The sequence below is a fragment of the Chinchilla lanigera genome, unplaced genomic scaffold (genome assembly GCF_000276665.1).
Source record: "Chinchilla lanigera isolate Chin_1 unplaced genomic scaffold, ChiLan1.0 scaffold00136, whole genome shotgun sequence".
Taxonomy (NCBI): Eukaryota; Metazoa; Chordata; class Mammalia; order Rodentia; family Chinchillidae; genus Chinchilla; species Chinchilla lanigera.
The window spans coordinates 1,109,014-1,127,846 of record NW_004955537.1 but is presented as its reverse complement, the minus strand read 5'-3'; the positions used below and the strand labels follow the sequence as shown (position 1 = coordinate 1,127,846).

Sequence of the window (18,833 nt, the reverse complement as noted above, 5' to 3'; positions counted from 1 at the left end):
AGCGCGGGCAGCGCCCCCGGGCGGAAGGGCGCGGCGGCCTGCGCAAAGCTGGCCTGCTTGTTCTCCTGGATGGTCTGCATGGGCAGGCGGCGCAGCGCACCCAAGGCCGGAGGTCCGAAGCCCCCGCCTCCGCCGTAGGGGCCACCCTTGCAGCTCCCGAAGTAGGCCGGCGTCCCGGCGCGGGCCCGCGGCCCGTAAGCGTCCTGGGCGCCGTCCAGCAGCGCCTCGGGCAGCCCTGCTCCGCCGCCGTGCAGGCCTAGCGCGCTTCCCAGCTCGGCCAGTCGGGGTAGCTCCCCGGGGCAGCGCGCGCCCAGCGCAGGCGACAGTGCGCTCGCGGGACTCGGGTACATGAGTGGCGAAGACGGTGCCAAAGCCTCCAGGGCCTCGTCGTCCTCCAATTCGGCTGCCTCCCCGAGCAGTGGTCTCCCGCCGCCGCGGAAGTCGGCCCACGCCTCGTAGTCGTCGCTGGCGTGCGAGGCTGGGCTGGCGGTCCACTTGGCCGCGGCAGGCAGGGACCCTGGGGCCGGCGCGCCCGGAGGGCTGTCGTCGGGGCTTCGCTCCGGTGCCTGCAGCTGCTTCTTCTTGCTTGCCTTGCCCTTGATGCGCAGGAACTTGGCCCCATTGTCCATGGACACAGCCCTGCGCCGCGGGGTCTTGCCCGTCTTTCCACCCTCAGGGTTCAGCATCCACCAGGAACTCTTGCCAGTGCCCTCGTTCTGCACGCGGATGAAGCGAGTGTGCAGTGACAGGTTGTGCCGGATGGAGTTCTGTGGCCGGAGACAAGGGGGTGGAGGTGAGGAGGCCGTGAAAAAGGAATTGGTGAGAGCAAGAGGCGAGAAGAAGGTAGAGAAGAGAGGGTGAGAATAGAGAAGAGGCGGGGTAGGGAAGGGAAGAAATGGGGAAGTAGGGAGAAGAGGGGTGCACATGTAAGTATCAGGTTGGACAAGCCCAGAACACGCACCTCCTGAATCGCACCCGTGCACTCCCCCACCCCACCTACAAGGAGACACAGCCCAGAGGGTGGGGCTAGAGCTTTGGTCTTGCCCTTCCCTGGAGGTGTGGCCAACCCTGGGGCTACTCTAAGCCAGCTGGGGACCAGCAGCAGACAAGCGGATCCCCTCTCCCCAGCTCAGCCATCGGCACCTCAAGGGGCTAGCCGGGCTGCCAGGGCCCCCCAGCAGATTATGTAAGGGCTCATGCCGCTGCGGCTCATTTGTCCGCCACCACCCCCCCAGCCTGGCGTGGCGCCAGAAGCCCGAAAACCCAGGGCTCCAGAAATCAATCTCGCGGTGACTGATTAAGCCCTGTTTAGAACTAATTGCTCTTTCGTGTGTGGGGAGAATAAATTACCTGCTTTAATTTCGTGTCTTTAAAATGCAACTGCAGGTAGAGAAGACTGTTAACCCTTTGGTGGGAGGGCCTGGCCGGGAAAGCAGATAGGCCAGGACGGCCCCTGGAGTGGGTATAGGCTGGAGACTTTTCAGAAATCTCTCCCCGACTACTCTAAGCTCCTGAAAACTTTCAAGAAACCTTGGATCCCACTAAACCCCTCAGCAGTCACCTTTGCCCACGCAGACCTCAGACTCCACACACACCTGCCTTAAGGAGTCAGCTCTCCAATGTGCTGGCCCCAAATGATTCACCTGCCACAGCTGCCCGCAGCTCCCAATCCCCACAAACTCCCCATTTACAGACAAGATCTAGGCTCAGAGAGGTGAAGAGGTCTAAGTCTCCATAGCTTTCTGATGTCCCTTCGTACGTCCTTGGCTTCATCTTTGCCAACCCTGCCCATATCCTCTTCTTAATTTCTGCCAATCTGCATGCAGTGCCAATCTGCAGTGCTCCCTGGCCTGGGCCAGGCTTAGCCTAGAGACACAGGAAGGCAGGAGAGTCCACAGGTACCTAGAGTAGAACTTCTGCTGAGCCTCCCACCGGGGGGCCTGGATCTCCCTGCTCAGGTACTGCTGTGGAAACAGCCTGGGCTCAGCTGTCAGAGGCCTGGGCAAAGTGCCAGGCTCTCTGGGCCCTAGCTGGGTGCCTGTGGCTGTGTATCAGTCTCTGAGCTACTCTGAAAAAATGGCTAGTCATAACCACCTGATAAAGCTGTTAGGTCATTCTATGAGCTAACGAGTGTGGTTAAGTATCGGTGAACATAAGTGCTCATAAATGTAGGTAAACCCCTCACTCTGGCTAGAAGACCTCACCTGTTAGGTCACTCAACAGACCTCCTGTCTCTAACTCCTTCATAACCTCCCCTGAGCACAGCTGTGCTGCACACCAACCTCTTGGGACGGTTGGCATTACCCCATTTTATCTACCAGGTCACAGAGACCCAGAGGCATGATGTAACTTGCCCACAGTCCCACAGCTAAGCAGCAATGCCAGGGACTGCCCCGGGTCTCCCCAGGTCACGGACCAGCTCTTGACCCCTTCACCCACTGAGCCACACGCATAACCAGCCACTATATTGCGCTGTGGAGACCACAAGTATTCAGGAGGGCTCTCCTGCTGCCCAGGGTATCCTCTAACCTCATCCCAGCTTCTGGTCTTAACTTGACTCTTTGGGGCTTCAGGCTCCCTGTCTGGCACTTTCTGGCCTTGGGAGCAACAGCTGGGGCTTGCCAGCCTTGCTCTGCCTGGCTTCTCCTGGGGCCTTGAGAGAAGAGGAGCTCAATCACCAGGGAGTGGTGTTCCCTCAAGTGGATACCCCTTCCCCATTCGGTCCCTGCACCTGGCTCCCTGGCCCCTCCCCCACACCTGTGTTCAGGGGCCCAGGAGGCCTCAATTCTCATCCCCCAGAGAACTCTCTGGCTTGCCAAAGGCTCTACCCTCCTATCTCCTCCCTTTTCCAGCTGGAGGTGGGTCAGGCAACACCTCTTTATCAATGTCATTTTGTGCTAGACTGGCTCAGAGTGCTGGGGGAGAAGGGAGGACACCACCCAGTACCAGCACCTAGTCAGTACCAGCCTGTTCAGCCCTGGGAGCTCAAAGAGCTTCTTATCTCACACAATCATGTCAGACTCCATAGAGTCAAGATTTGAGATCCCTACCTCAAGATGAGAGAGAGGCTCAGAGACTGAGTTGCCTGGGAATACCCCTGAGATACCCCAATCTCACACAGCCTGTTAACCACAAAGCCAGGCATTAATTTCAGATTATTCTTACTCTGAGTCTAAAGGACATGATATTCTGCCATGGGACAGAAAAGCTGGTCAGACAGTTCTCAAGGAATCTTAGGAAGCCAGTACTCCAGTGTTCCTCAAACTTGCCACAAAAAGTATCCCCAGAAGCCTGCAACACAGGAAGGCTCAGGGCATGCTGCAAGGTCAGAATTTCCTACAGAGACTCGTGATTCTGTTTTAGAGTTCAAGGGAATTTTACATGTGCTTCATAATATATCTTTCTTTCTTTCTTTTTTTCGGGGGGTGGGGGCAGTGCTGGGGGTTGAACACAGGCCCACTGAGCTATTCCCTGAAGCGCCACAGTTTCATTTCTTTATAAACATTATAAAAATATTTTAGATTACATGCTCTAGGTCAAGACATGATCCAGACCTACAAAAGTTTGCAGCCTTCTATGATCCCCTCCAGCCAGGAACATGGGAGTTCCAGGCCCAGCCTGACATGATGGTTGATGTCAGAATAGTGGGTGTGAGTGCAGACCTCCTGACCCCAGCCTGGTTCTCTTCTCAGTCTACCAAGCCTGACTTAGGACAAGTCCCTCCTCCTCTCCAGGACTCAGTTTCCCTCCCTATACACTGATGACATAGTCCAGTTGTACTCTGAGGACCTTTCCGGTTTGACACTGAAAATTCTTGGAATCATATGGTCTAGAGTTCTCAAACATTTATATATATATATATATATATATATATATATATATATATAGCATTGGAACTCTTTTGGTAAATGCAATCTAATGCAAAAACCAAAGTACTAGGCCCTTGAACCATTTTGACAAAGGGTAGGATTATCTGGAGCCCTGTATACTCAGTACTTTCCCACCTCTGAAAAAAACACCCTTAGGGAGGGATTCTGCAGGCTAGATGGATGGGACAGCTGAGGCCTGGGAAGGTATCGTGCCTTAACCAGCGTCATGCAGGGAGGTGGCTCAGAGCTGCATGAGGACCTATGCCTCTGATTGCTGATCTGGGCTCTGCACCAGGCATGCACCAGGGCTGTGCCCAGTGAGAGAAGCCCAGGCCCTTCAACCCAGTGTGGCTTCTCTGGGCCTGGCTACCTGGTACCAACCAGAGCTCTCCACCAAGATCCAGTGGCAAGTACTGATCCTAAATCTGGCTTCCACCCAAAGCCTCCTGGGAGGCCAGAGGCCATGGAAGTGAGGGAGGTAGAGGAGGGAGATGCCTCTGCCAGGCAGCAGTAACCAGGGCTCCCTCTTCAGCGTCGCCTAGCAACCCACCACCACAGCCACAGCCCTAGCAAACCTGGGCTCCCCTGGTGCCCAGAGACGGAGCTGGCTTCTGAGGCCTCCCACTTCCTATGCCTATATTCAGGCCTGGTCCATGTTCCTAGGGAAGACAGGACCTCCCTGATTTGAGGCCCCAGGGAGATCACCTGGGGGTCTAGGGAAATAACAGTGGGTTACACCCTGTGCCCATCCCATTCTCCTTCAGAACCTGGGCCAGGAAGAACAGCACCCCACACCTCACCCATCAGGGAGAGGGAACTGGTGAGGCTGGCACAAAACAAAGTACATTGGTCCTGGTGTTGGATCTGGATGCCAGCTTCAACTCCAAACACCATGAAGAGTGCAACCCTGGGGCAAAATGCTTTGAAGCTCAAGCAGCTACCTGCTTCCACCTTCGCTTCCCTGCAGCACTCCACACAGCAGCCAGAGCGGTACTTTAAGTAACAGGGTCCTTGCCACGCCCTCCATCTCACTCAGACTGCCATAGCCCACAGTCCCCTCCATGACCTCGCAGTGTCCTGCTCCACCCCTCTGTCTGTTCCTGGAATCTGGATCCTTCTGTTCCTGGATCCCCCTTCTCCAGATGCCCCACAGACCTTGCATCTCTTTCAAGTCTCTACTCAGGGTTAGGAGGCTCCATCTGCAATAAGGCCCATCTGACCACTCTTAAAAACTGCTCCTTGGGGCTGGGGATTTAGCTCAGCGGCACAGCGCCTGCCTGGCAAGCACGAGGTCGTGAGTTCGATTCCCGGTACCGGAAAAATAAAACAAAACTGCTCGTCTTCCCTGCCATCCCTTACTCTGAATTTTTCTAAAGCAACTGTCACTTTCTAAATGAATACACATTGGACATTCCTAACCCCCAAATCCTCAATTTGAAGTGCTCCAAATCTTGAAACTTTTTGGGCACTGGTGTTTAAAATGTTTCCGATTCTGCAGCATATGCAAGTTCTTCAAAATCCAAAAACCTCTAAAATCTGAAATACCTGTGGTCCCAAGCATTTTGGATAAGGGATACTCAACCTATATGTAATTTATTTATCTTTTAATTATTGTCTGGCTGCCCTTCCAGTAGAACATAATGTTAAGAGGGCAATGATTTTTGTCCTCATTTTTTTTTTCTGTATCTCACACTTGGCACATAGTGGGCACTTAAAAGTGTTCAGAATTAATGAATGAGTGAAGAAAAAAAGCATAATACTATGCTATGCAGGCAGCTAAATAAGACTGCCTGGGCTGGCACAGATTAGGAGCTTTTCCAAAGTAGGCTGAGGAGAGACCACAAGACAGAATGATGACCCAGTAAGGTGTTGGAGAAAGTCAAGAACAACATGAGGTGTGGATGAAACTACAGGCAGAAGGAAGATCTTCTGAGACTGCTGAGGAAGGGCTTGCAGGTGCACGAGGCAGCTGCCCTGCCCCCCTAGCTGCTCCCCAGACTGACCCAGCTCCAGCACACGAAGGCCTCCTGCATCCCCGACCTCCTGGGCCAAAAGACACTCCAGAAGCCCCAGCGGGAACAAAATAACCTCGACCTTGCCTCCCACATGGACAGGATGTGATCCATTCGGTGGTGGCAGCTCATCTATCCAGCTGGGCACCCTCATCTGTTCCCAGGACACCCTTCGCCCACAAGCAGTAATGCATTCATCTGACAGCACAACCTCATTTATCCAGCACACCAGTCCCATTTATCCAGCAAGTACAGCCTCATTTGCTAACAGCACTCCATTCACCTGTCGGGTCCCCTCATTTATCCAGCAGGATACCCTCATTTATCCTCCAAGCCGGACACGCTCCTTCCTCCTGTGGTGTGGCTGTGTTCTCTGATGGTGTAACCTGACTGGTCCAGCAGGACATCCTCTCTCCAACAAGTACACTTCATCCCCTGACAGTGCAACCTCATTTATCTAATAATGCAGCCTCACCTTGCCTCCAAGTACCACCTTATTCCCTGACAGTACAGCCTCGTTTATCTTCCAGTACAACCTCATTTCTCCTCCCAGCACAGCTTCATTCCCTGACAGCTCAACCTCATCCAATCTTACCTCTCCAGCCGGGGAAAACCAGATCTCTGAGGACGAGGAAAGGAGCATGAAAAGAAGACAGGTCCCACTATTTGCTGATGCCTGTCTACAGGGAGCTGCCTGGTACTACAACTGTATCCCCTCTTCCCAGGCCCAGATGGGCTCATGGACTTTGCCTTACTTCCTGTCCCCATTAGATCTAAAGAGGGCCCACAGGGTAGATTCTGGGACATGGACTCCCACGATCTCTGTGCCATCTTCTGATTCTGTGATCCTGAGCAGGGGGTATGGGTAAGGCTACACCTTCTGGGGGCACATGCAGTGGTGTGCTAGTAAATGTTTAAGAGGCAGCTCTCCGGGATGAATAAAATCCCACCTGAATCAATTTGTAGCTTTTGCTGATTTCTGTGGCGTGGATACTACATCGTTGCCCATTTGGAGCTGTCAGCGTGATGTCACCAAGTACAGAACTGGGAAGAAGTGTGCACACTCAGCTCTCACAAGGCAGAGCGAGCCAGCTTCAGCATGCCACCAGTATGCGCTTCCAGTACTGAGGCAGGAGAAAGGCACCACCTGCTGCGTGCCAGGCATAGGCAAACCTCTTTTCTCCCAACAACCATCCTGCCAGTAGGGAGCGCTGTTTTACAAAGAGGGGAGTAAGGTGAGTCAAATGACTCCTGAGACCCCAAAGCTGGGGAGGGATGGAGCCAAGTTGCATCTTGGGAATGTTAGATTCCAAAGCCAGGGCTCTCCCCACCCTCACTCCCAAAGCAGCAGAGGACACTGCTCTGCTGCCTATCCCAGTGGGTATCCTTTCCTTGGCTCTTGAATCTAAGCTCTCCCAGCCTCCATCAGAAACAAGAGATACAAGTTTTGTCTGCCAACCCTGTATTACCTCCTTGCTTTCCTGGTATCTGGGGGCTTCTAGGATCCTCAGAGTTCAGTCCTGGGACTTGTGTCCACTTGTCCAAGCCCAAACCCAAGGTGAGGTATGGACAGGACTCTGGGTTCCATCACAGACAGTCTCCACCCAGTACCTCTCAGGATACTAACCCTGCTGCGCGACAGGGATGAAGACCCAGCTCCTCTTTTTTGCGACTCCCAAGTGTAGAGACCACCTGTGTGGCTGTGGCAAAAGCTCTGATCTCATCCAGGACTCCTTTCTCTCTTTTTCCTTCCCTTCCTGCATGAAGAAAGGGCAAGGCCAGGGGCTGGAATCTCAACTTCATCCATGTGACCTTGGGCATCCCCTGTAAAGGAGGTAACTCCAAAATCCACAGGAATCCCACATACCAAGAACCTCGTCCTTTCCCTATCTCAGAGCCCCAGCAGCAGCTCCCACCCCACCCCTTACCCTTTACCCAACTCTGGAGCCTTGTCCTGGTCTAGACAGACAGAGCCATAGATTCCCTGGGATCCCTTGGCCTGCCACCTGGGGTGGAGATGGTGTGCCCACCCAAGCAGACTTCCCGAGAGAAGGGGTAGCACAGATGACCTTGGGGTCTGGAGCCCAAGTACAAATCCTTGGCACTAGGGAGGCACAGGGACATGGATGTCTGTAAGTGAGTAGCCTTAGGATCTGTAGTGGAACAGACGTGGGCAGCCGGCTTCCAGGAGGAAGCAAGTATTGAAGCAAGGCAGAGGAGTCCAAGGTCAGGTGGTAGCAACTCCCAACCCCAAAGAGAGCAGAACCCACACACCCAGCCCAGGCAGAAGTCCAAACTCACACCGGCAAAAAAGCCTATTATTCGTGGGCTTGAGTGCCACTCCAGACAGACAGATACTCAGGAGTCCTCGGGTACCTTCCTGCCCCATCCTCCCAAACCCTCAGGCCGCTCTGGGCGTCCAGGCACTTGGGATATCTACTTCTCTGTGCCTTTGCTCTGTTCCCTTTATCCTTGCCCTTTCAGCTCAAACAGTTCCTGCTCCTCCATCTGCCAACCAGGCCATCTCTGTGGAACTTTCCTGAACCCCTCTGAAAGGCCCAGAGACAGCAGCTGCCCCTCAGTGCTGATGCAGAGACCAAACTGCAAACTAGAGTGTGAGCGACACCCCACAGGAACTTCACAGGGCAGGCCTTGGCTCTCCGGAGTCAGTGTTTAGGGCAGAGCCCTCAGCAGTCATGAACAGCTCGGGCCTGAACTTTCTGTGCAAGTTCAGTTCAGCAAAACCTCAGGTCAGTGCTCCAGGCCCTGCCTATATCCTACCAGCATCCTGCCTGAGCCTCTCTGGCTTGATGTTTCCACCTCCCTTGGTGCTCATGCTAGCACCCAGCAATGATCTTATGGAGTCTTTGTAACAGCTTTGAGTTGGCTTATTATCCCCACTTCGTGGATGAGAGACTGAGGTCACAGAATATAAGGAATGGTGCAGGAATTTGCACCCCGGGGCCTTTGCTCTTCCTCTACCCTGAGATGCCTCTAGGGAGGAGCCAAGGCCAGGAAAAGGCTCCAGGGTGGTCCTAGGGCAGGAAGAGATGCTGTCCACACTGGTTTAGCACTGCTTCCACAGACTCTTTCCTCCCTCACCCAGGATTAAGCCACTCAGACCCCTTCCCACACTGGGCCAGGCTGAGCCCCTCCCTCATCCACAGGCAGCACCTCCCCACTCCCCTGCCCTGGCCCTGGGAGCAGCTGCAGTGACCTCACCCAGCCCTGCCCTAGGCCCAGCTCTGGGGAGGACCCAGCAGCTGTGCCCCAGCCCTGCAGACTGGCGGGTGGGGGCTGGGGGTGGGCACCATGCCAAGAGAACCATCTGTTCTCCCAGGGGCATGGCCACCCGCACAGACACTGGCCTTGCCCCCAGGGGCCGCCCTTGGCTCTCAGTCCTCATGCCAAGGAGCTCCAGGAGCCCAGGGCAGCCCACCCAGCCTGGGGCACCAGCCTCATCTGCCATCTATCTTCTCCTGGAAACTCGGAGGTCCTTCAGAACACGCCGGAACACCATGCACGTCGGCTGAAAAATGACAAGTGCTCAGGGTGAGCTCCAGGGACACAGGCTAGAGGCCAGGGCCGGGTGTGCTGAGCCTTGTCTGCCCAGCCCCCACCTTGCGCCACTCCTGGGGCCTCCCCCCAGCACATCTGCTCAGCTGGCAGGTGCCTCTGGCAGAGGGCAAGCCCCTTCCCCCACAGCCCAGCTCGGGTTACAGGAGAAGGAGGTGGCAAGGCCAGCTGAGGACAGGGGAGGGGATAGGAGCAGGCCTCCCAGCTTCCCAGAGTATTAGGGGAGGGGAACTAGGAGTCAGAGTGGGAAGGGCCGTGCCCAGGGTCACACAGCCAGCCAGTAGGACAAAGAGGAGCCACTATCCCAGGGCCAGGCGGCTCTGGGTTCAATGGGAATTTAAAGAAGTCATTTCTTTCCTTCATCTGCAAAATGAGCAGCCTAAACCCATTCTTCTTGCCTCCCACGGCCAGGGGGAAGGCTCTGGAGGCTGAAAGCAGGATGTCAACAAAGGGCAGGACGGAGTTTGGACATCCAGAATACCTGACACCTCAGGCTCAGGCTCAGACCCTAAAAGGGGTCTTCTTCAATACCCGCTACACACACACACACACACACACACACACACACAGAATGCAGGGTTTCTCAGGGCCAGGGCCCAGGCAGCTCTACATGACAGGGTACCTGGAGAGGTGGTTCCTTTTGTGGAATAAAGAATAATAGTGACAAAGCTCCTTTGGGACTTCACACTTCCTGCAATCCCAGCAAAGCTTGAATGTGGTCCTATTATAGTATTATTTCACAGAGGAGGAGAATGAGGCTTAGTTGTCCAAGGCTACACAGAGGGTAAGCCGACTCAGCTCTGCCAGCACCGTAACTACAGGCTCCCAGCTACACAGTTCCGTCTCACTGGAGGCTCCCAAGGAGCCAAGGGAGGCTCCAGACTGGAGCACTGGGGACTGGCACTGGGGACTCTGGGCCTCCACCCTATCTCAGCTTCATTTGGACTCTGCACCCCAGCTCCAAGGCCCACACTGGATACCTGTCTCTCCCTCCTGTCTTCTCTCCACATCAACTCCAGTGACCTTCCTACTCATGTCATCCCCGTCCGCTGCTGCCTGGAGTGCCAGCTTTTAGCCTTACCCTTCAAGGGCACTTACTCGCTTCCCCAGCCCTGACTCCTGCTGGCCTCCCCAGAGTCCTCAAAAACACCCGCTGCTGATGACTGATCCTGAGAAGTCTCTACCCTGAATCAGAATGGAGTGTCCTCATCTCTCCCCACCTTGACCTATGGACCCCTCCAGGTCAGGATCCAGCTCCCCTCTGCGTAGCATGGCTCCCACCACACATGCCTACCTGATGCAGCCGGGGTTACCACAAATGGAAGAACTGACCTCAGCCCCGAGACTGCAGATCAGGGGAACAGCAGGCTGGCCTGCCCCTGCCTCCAGGGACTTCTCCAGCTGGGAACCCAGGGCCATTCCCTAAACTAGAAGCCTTGGGGCTAAACTCCAAGGGAAAACAGAGATGGTGACTGGGGTCAGGGAGTAGAGGGGAGAGGCCAGCTGGGAACAGCCTGGCCAGAGCACTGGGATAGGGTGAAGGTAGTCCTGGGAGTTCCATTTTTACCACTCACAATGGGATATGGTTATAAAGCCTCTTTATTTCTCTCATTGTTAGTGTCCTGCAAAATGGACAAAGTAACAATACCAGCATTACAGAGTGGCTATAAAAATGAAATGAAAGAACATAAGTATTGGCACAAGGCAGGTTGAATCCCAAGCTGGAACAGTTTAGCAAGGAGTCGGAAGGCAGGAAAGTGGCTGGAAAGGTGAACAAGGCTGGAGACCAGACCTGCAGTGTCACATGAAGGCCCCAAGGCTGGATCAAGCAGTACTGGGCTGTGCGCAGGGTCTTCTCTCGTCTATCTGGTGTGAGGCCCGTAGGGCAGGGTCTCTGTCTATCATTTTCTTCAGCACTGCAGTCCCTGAGAGGGCTGCTGAGCTTCTGCCTCACATGTCTCCTCCCTCCTCTCCTTGGCCAAGGCCCTTAGGAGTGGTGCACGGCAGCCCTGACGGGGCTGTGACTCTATTCCCTCCACCCGTGTCCTATAAAGCACAACTACTAAGACACACGGGTGGGCGCAGGTACTGGGCTGGAGGCTCAGTCCCTTGAAATTGACTGCATGAGGTTTAAATCTCTGGAGACTGAAAGAGGAGGAGGAGCGGAATGGGCTCAGCCCATTAGAGAAGCCTGCTAGAGAAGGTGGTCCACAGTGGGAGAAGTGGGACAAGCAGCCAGCCAGGAAGCCACCTTAAATGATCCAGCACCAGACATACCTGTGAAAATACAGAACCCACCTGCAGAGAGTCTGACATACAGGGGCTGAGATGCGGACTGGAAAACTGTGTTGTTGAGAAGCTTCTAGGTAAATCTGATCACCAGGCTGTCATCTAAATCCAGGCTCTGCCTCTTCCCAGCTATGCCTTGATTTCCTCAACTGTAAAATGGGTCTATTAATATCTACCTGGCAGGACTCAGGGAAGATGAGAATGCCTGTGATGTGCCCGAGTGACTGCCTGGCACCCAGACATTGACTTTCTTAATTCCCATTCCCCTTCTCACAAGAGGCACACCCCTTTAGAGACCAGAAAGGTTTCTCTCTACAGAGGGAGGCCCTGGGGGGAGGGTGTGGGAGGCCCCTCCCCCACACACCACCTGGCCCCCCTCCCACCTCCACATATGGGTTGGGGGGTGGGGAGAGGCAGCAAACAGCCAAACCCTCCCAAACAGGAGTTGGTTTCCATGGTAACCAGGGTGTCAGGAGAAGGGGGGCGCTCCAGATCCAGCTGTCCCACTAAGTACCCTCTCCAGGCCCCAGAGCCTGAGCTAATGCCCACCCAACACCCTGAACTCCTCACCCATCTGCCTGCTCTAGGGGCAGCAGGAATGGCCACAAACTCCCTCCACTGTGCTGGGAGAATGTTACCTGGGTACCGTCACAGGCATCTCTAAGCAGGAGTCCTAAGTTCAGGACCTATACTCCCAAGCTTCATCCACCAGGGAGAAGTCCTCACAATCCTATGTGCCCTCTGTCCAGTGAATCTCTCATGGCTCCACGATTTCTAAGTCGCAGCACTGGAAGGCACCAGAGACCTAGCTAAGGCCCTCTGGGTACAGATGAGGAAGGACACCAAGGACCAGAGCTCAGAGCGCTTGGCTACAAGCTCACACTGGACTAGGGTCCCCCACAGAGGGTCCGCCCACCCGCACCCAGCCCTGACCCCACTGCTGACTCCACAGGAGCCCAAGGGGCTGCAGCAGGACGCTGAGTGACACTCCAGAGACAGGCAACTGGTGGAGAGAAGAAGCATATCCTTACAAGCTTTAAGCAGCGTCTAGGCATAGAAGGGACCGGCCCAAATGAGGTGAGCTGCTAGTGCTTGAGAGCGCGTCAGAAAGGGCTGAGCTGGAGAAAGGCACAGCAGCAGGGGTTGGGCTCCTTGCCCTTCTCTTCAGAGACCCAAAGTCCCATCTGGAGATGAAGAGTGAGCCCCAAGGTCGGGGGAGTCCCAGTCCCACGCTCCCCGCTTTCCCAGGTTCTCAGATACACGGCCTCCAGTGGGAGGCAGGCCCCTGGCCCGGGTAAGGAGAAGCCTGGCAAGTCACCTGGAGGTCAGGGAAGCAGGAAGGTGAGGAGGGGCTCTGACTGCAGCCAAACACCCCGACGAGGCTCAGAGCCATGCACAGAGCCCACGACCATCCCATCAGCCTTCCCAAATATGGACAAACCCCAGCACCCTAGGTGGAGCCCATCACTAGTTGCCATTCAGACCTCGGAAGCAGGCTGCAAGGAACAAGCCCCAACCCTTTCACAGTCCAAACCCAAGCCTTTCCCTCCAGCACCAACCTATCCCCGTCATTCCCAATGCCACAGAAAAAACTGGACTTTCAGGGCTAGAGCGGGGCTCAATTCCTAGCACTGCCACTTCCTAGGGCAAGTAAGTGTCTTCCCCACCTGGAGAGAGGGGCACTAACCCACTAACCCTCCTGCGGGGGTGGTGAGGACCTGGTGAGACAAGCACTTGGCAAGGGACCACCCTGCCTGCCCTCTCAGCCCTCCCGCCTCTGGAGGGGCCTCTGCTGCTCCCAGTCTCCTTCCCACCTCACCCCTGTCAGTCCTGAGGCTGGAGCCCGCAGGGCATGCAGAGAGGGGGCTCCGACCCACAGAAAGTGGGGGTTGGGGGGCTGAACTTTCGAACCCGCAACTCCGCCCGCCCGCCCCCCCCCCGCCGTTCATTACCTTAACGCGAGTTAAAAATAACCGTCTCATCTCTTTAAATTAGTCTGTCTGCAATTACCGCCTGGCACGGCGCTGCCCGCCATCGTCCCGCTGGAGCGGCGCCAGGTGGCAGGCGGGGCCCTCACCCTGTCTGTCGGTCTGTCTGCTTGTCTTGCGGTCCCCCTCCCCCCTAGGCGCGGCTGCCCTGAGGCCCCCAAGGCCCGGCTTGCCTGTGCTCTCCCCAAGTTGCACAGGGTGGGGCCCTGGGGTAAGCAGAGTTGGGGTCCAAGTGGAAGAGCTGAAGGCTGAGGTGGGGGCTCGGGCAAGACGGCGGGGGAGGGGCGCCAGGAGGCCCGGGAAGCCGGAAGGGCCCGCAGCGCGCCAGCGCTCGTGGGTGGGTGTGAGCAGGTGGCCGTGGGAGTCTGCCGGGCGTGCCAGCAACTGTGCCAGGAGCGGCTGGCACGGGCTCGTGCCCAGGAGGCGGGCAGCTGCCAGCCCCTCGCTCGTGCAGTGAGGGGGGTGAGGACACCCCCCCAATCCGGGCTCACACCGCCTCCTCCAGCACCCCCGCCAGCCCTGGGGCTGGGGATCCCCAGAGGACAAAGGAGGGGGAGGGAGCCCTCGGGGGCAGGCCTAGGGTGGAGAGGAAAGGGGGCCCTGCACTCACAGCCGCTCTCTCTACTACCCTGCTCTGGGCCTCTCCGATCAGTCCTTCCCTTCCACCCCCACCCCACCTGGAACTTACAGGCCAAGGGCTGGGCCAGATGGGGGAAGCACCAGCCTTTCTGATCCCAGCCCTCAGCAACCAGGCTGTTCCAGCCCCAGCGGGAGCAGGTAAGTCCCCATCCACTGTGTTCCTCCCCACCAGGCCTGAGGACAGGAATGGGAGGTGCCCAGGCCTTGCCTGGGAGCTCCCAAAGGAGCCGGCAGCCAGGAAACACAAAAGGAGGCCGAGCAACTCCAGAGGAAGGCACACCATGGCTCAGAGAAGCCAGGAAGGCTTCCCGGAAGAGTCGGGGCTGGAGCATCTGAGAGTGAGTGGGAGGCCCTACTCAGATAGCCACATTCTTTGGACAACTTAGCGAGGCAGGACCTCCGGGGCCAAGCCTGAGACTCACTGTCCCAAGGGAAACAAGACCAGCGCATCTGGTGTGGCTCTGAGCACCAAGCCCAGCCTTTTTCTGGGTGTCCTGAGCCTGCTGCTGGTCTTGCCTCCTTCCGTTGTTATCATCAGTACCACTGAACTACCTCTCCACCTCACGTATGGGACCACCGGGCGAAGGCTCAGTGTCGGCCCATTCCACTTTCCCAAGCCACCCTGGCCATGCCTGGAAGCCTTGGGTTCCGGCCTGGCACAGCCAAAGGGTGCCAAAAATACAACATCGCAATCCTACCTCCTTGCTTTGGGTATGCAGTCAACACCTCCTGGAAGACTATCTCCCAAATTCTCTCCTCTTCTGTGAATGCAGCCCAGATCAAGTGCCACCTCCTCTGTGAGGACCTGCCTGGCTTCCCCAGGGTACCACCTTCTCCTACTCCTGCCCACTCCCAGCCTTTCTTGTCTGCAAAGCAGAGGGCTGGGGGAGGGAACTGGCAGGATCCTGGTACACCCTGAAAGCAGGGCCAAGGCCTTCTGTGCCCCCATCTATGGAATACAGGGCGTGAAACACCTCAGGAATTCAACTGCAACACTTTTGTTGGGATGAGAGGAAGGAAGGAATAATGGGCCCTGGCCCCACCTGGCACCTGAGGTGTACTGCAGCCTCTGTTAACCAGAGATGGTTAAGAGTTAGGGATGGCTCCTCCCTCAGGCCTCTGGAGGAACTGACGGGGAATGGGGTAAGTGGTGCAGGGGCAAATAGCTCCAGAAGGAGAGAAAAGGAAGTCTCCTCACCCCACCTAGAGAGTTGGGGGTGGACTAAAAGAGAATAGCCCATGAAGGGTCAATGTGGGAAGATCCCCTCCAGTGCCTAGGTAATCCTGGTGAGGTCCTAGGGTAAGAGCTCAAGCCTGAGGCTTCTTTACTGCCCCAGCCCAGGACAGGGAGCCAAGCATAAGGGAGAATCAGTGTGTCCCCATCAGTGTGGTGCAGTGGAAACTGCATCCAGCAGGCAGTTAGGAGCCCTGGGCCCTTGCCCAGCGCCTGCTGTTCACTGATGCCCCAGGAGACTCATCACCTTCCAAGGCCTCAGTCTCACAGTCTGAGCAATGAATTTATAGCACCGAATTATCTTCAAGCACACTCCCCCCCGATTGTAGGATTTATACCTGCTCAGAAACCTTTCGTGTTCCCCTCCCGCCCCAGCTGTCAGCAAGGCCCTGTTCCAAAGGCTCTGTGGGTCCCTGGAAGGAGACACGTCCGGGTTGGAATCCAGCTTTCTCATCTTCTAAGTGTAGGACCATAGATAGCTCACCCCTCTACTTCGGGCCTCAGTGCCTTCCTCTGTGAATGGGTGTAGTAAAACCCAGCTCAAGGACTGCTGAGAGAGCATTAAAGATGCAGGGGTACCTGGCAGAAAGCTTGGCCCTGACATGCTCAACGAACCGCAGCTGTCTCCTGGCTTCCAGCCTCAAGTCCCCTCTCCCTATCTTCCCCACCCTCTCTCATCCATCAAGCCCAGCTGGACCTCCACCACCTGCAGGAAGCCCTCCTGGCCTTCTGGCCCACTGTACTCTCCTGACTCCGAATCCTCTGCAGCATCAACTCAACTCCTCTCTTTCACTACACATGCTTCTTGCTGCCAGGCTCTATGTCAGGGGTTGTGAGCACAGAATGGCTCTGATACTGCCACTGTCTTCCAAAGGTGAGGTAGGAAGGGGAAATGAGACAGGACACAAGTGACCAACACCCACTGCAGGCTTGGATAGGGCCGGAGAAGGGGGAGTCCTAAGGTGGCTAAAAAGCGTTGGAGAGGGCTTCCTGGAGGAGGCATCTGAACTCTGTGCCCCTAAGGACAGGGAATACAACTCTAGGGAGGAACAGAAGGTGGACCAGGACACTAGGAGTAGTGAGGGAGGTGGGAGTAAAGACTAAGGGCTGGACACAGTGTGGGGGTTGGGCCTAAGGGAGTGGGGAAGGAGATCCATGTCTACAACTCTGGCCTGTATCCCTGTCCCATAGTGGCCTGCAAGAGAGAGAAGCTGCCAACACAAAGCCTCAGAGCCAGGGGCTCCCAGGTCAGGACACTCTGATCCCTACAGTGTTGCCATGGGCATCTGGAGCAATCCATGTCCACAGCCTCCTCTCCACCATGGTCCCTTCCTGGGACCCTGCTAGCAGCCACCACAGGGTGCAGCCACCACAGGGTGCAGCCCCCTTCCTAGATACAGGTATGCCTCCCTCACAAGGGCCCTCCTTCCACAGGGAACCTGACAGCTCACCTCCTAGGCACAAGCCCCTTCCACTCCCCACTCCCAAGGGCACAGACTGCCCCTATTCTCCAATAAGGTGGCCTGAGGATGAACAAGGTCTGGAGGCCACAATCCAATCAAGCCCCTGTTCTTTCCCAAGATGGCTCCCCCCTTCCCACTGCCTGGCACTGAGGCCTCCAATGGGTACCCCACCCCTCCTCCAACCCCTAAATGCATCTGGGCCCAGAAAGCCAAGGAGGTGAAAAAGAAGCTCCCTGGGATGAGTAGGGACAGATTTCCTAGCCCTCAACACCATACCCTGGCACCAGCAGGGGTTAACCTCCCACCCCATGCTGAGCCAGGTAAGGGGCTAATACCATTTGCCCCATGAACTCACGGGTCAGGTCACCTGCCAAGCTCCCCACCCTAGGCTGGTTGATGCTCCAGGGTGAACTCCTGGCCTCACAGAAAGAACTGTGGGCCTGTGGTTGGCACTCCTTCCCCTGGGGCCAGCTGGAGGAAAGGCAGTGGAGATTTGGGAGGGAAAGCAGCCACTGGCCTCAAGTCTTTAGTCCAGCTCTTTAAAGGATGCCTTGGTGGAGAAGGTGAAACAAGTGTAATCAAAAGCAAACTCGGGGGAGCAGCGGGCTCCCCAGTGTTCGTGACCTGGGAATGGGCTCCTTGAGATGCCCCCAAGGATGGGGTGGAGATGTTGCTGGGGACGCCTCAAAGCGGCAGTCCCTTGTCACCCTACCAGACCTCCCACCCCGCATGCCTCCTGGCCAGGGTTCACGCACACAGATGCTCCCAGCACGCCCCCACCTGTCCACCTATCAGCCCCACGCCCTGGGCGCACACTCCGTGACCCCTGGAGTGCCCCAGAGCCGCTCCCGACTGCCCGCCCAGGAAGCCTCAGTAGGCATCCTAGCCCCTGTCCCCAGCCGGATGCCCCCACCTTCCAGCCGGCCGAGCTATTGCTGTCGCCTTTATCCTTGAAGTAGGGCACGTAGCGGACCATCCAGTCGTAGATCTGCGAGAGCGTGAGCCGCTTGTCCGGGGCGCTCTCGATGGCTTTGGTGATGAGGTCGGCGTAAGACAGGTTCCCCCAAGCGTTCCGCCGGGAGCTCTTGGCTTTCCGCAGCGGTCCGACCTCCGCGCCCAACGGCGGCGCGGGGGCCATCGCCGGGGCCGTAACCCGGCGCTCCGGCCCGCAGTCCTCAGCGCCCTCCGCCACCCCTGCGCCCAGCGCTCCGTCCTCGTCGCCGGCCAAGTCGGGCTGCGGCAGTGGCCAGGTACAGGAGCGTGGCCGGCTCTGCGGCGCGAAGTCTGGGTCCACGTCCACCTGATGCGCTCGTAGCTTCGCGGCCATGGTCCCGCCCGGCTCGGGCGAGGACGGGAGGGAGGCTCCGCGGAGGCTGGGCGGGCGGCTCCGGGAGCTGCGCGCCCCGGGAGGCCCGCGGGAGGGGTCCCTGATGGCGCGGTTCAGACGCGGGTCGCCATGGGCCGGGGCGCGGAGGTAGGGGGCTGGACGCTCTGGGGAGCACGAGGACAGGAAAAGACCCAGGCGGCGAGGGGGCGGCGGCCCGGGAGCCCGGCGGGTACACACCTCGCCCAGCCCGGCTTCTAGCACCTGCTGCCTGCTTGCGCCTGCAACCACCGCCACCACCGCTGCTCCCCGGGCGCCGGCTCTGCGCGCGGGTCCTGCTCTCCCGGGACGAGGCCGGATTGCACCATGCCGGAGCCCGAGCCCGTGCCCGGGCCCGCGCCGCTGTCTCCGCCACCCGGTGAACGCAGCCGCCGCCGCT

General features: G+C 57.1%; 1 protein-coding gene across 1 annotated transcript in view; it reads right to left on the bottom strand.

Annotated features, from left to right (window-relative positions):
* Positions 1-18,833, bottom strand: part of Foxo6 (forkhead box O6) — a gene marked incomplete in the record, with an annotated part of 20,577 nt that overhangs the window by 1,441 nt on the left and 303 nt on the right. Inside the window, 2 exon segments of the mRNA XM_013507743.1 lie at positions 1-767; positions 17,984-18,833. Coding sequence (XP_013363197.1) covers positions 1-767; positions 17,984-18,397 — 1,181 coding nt within the window.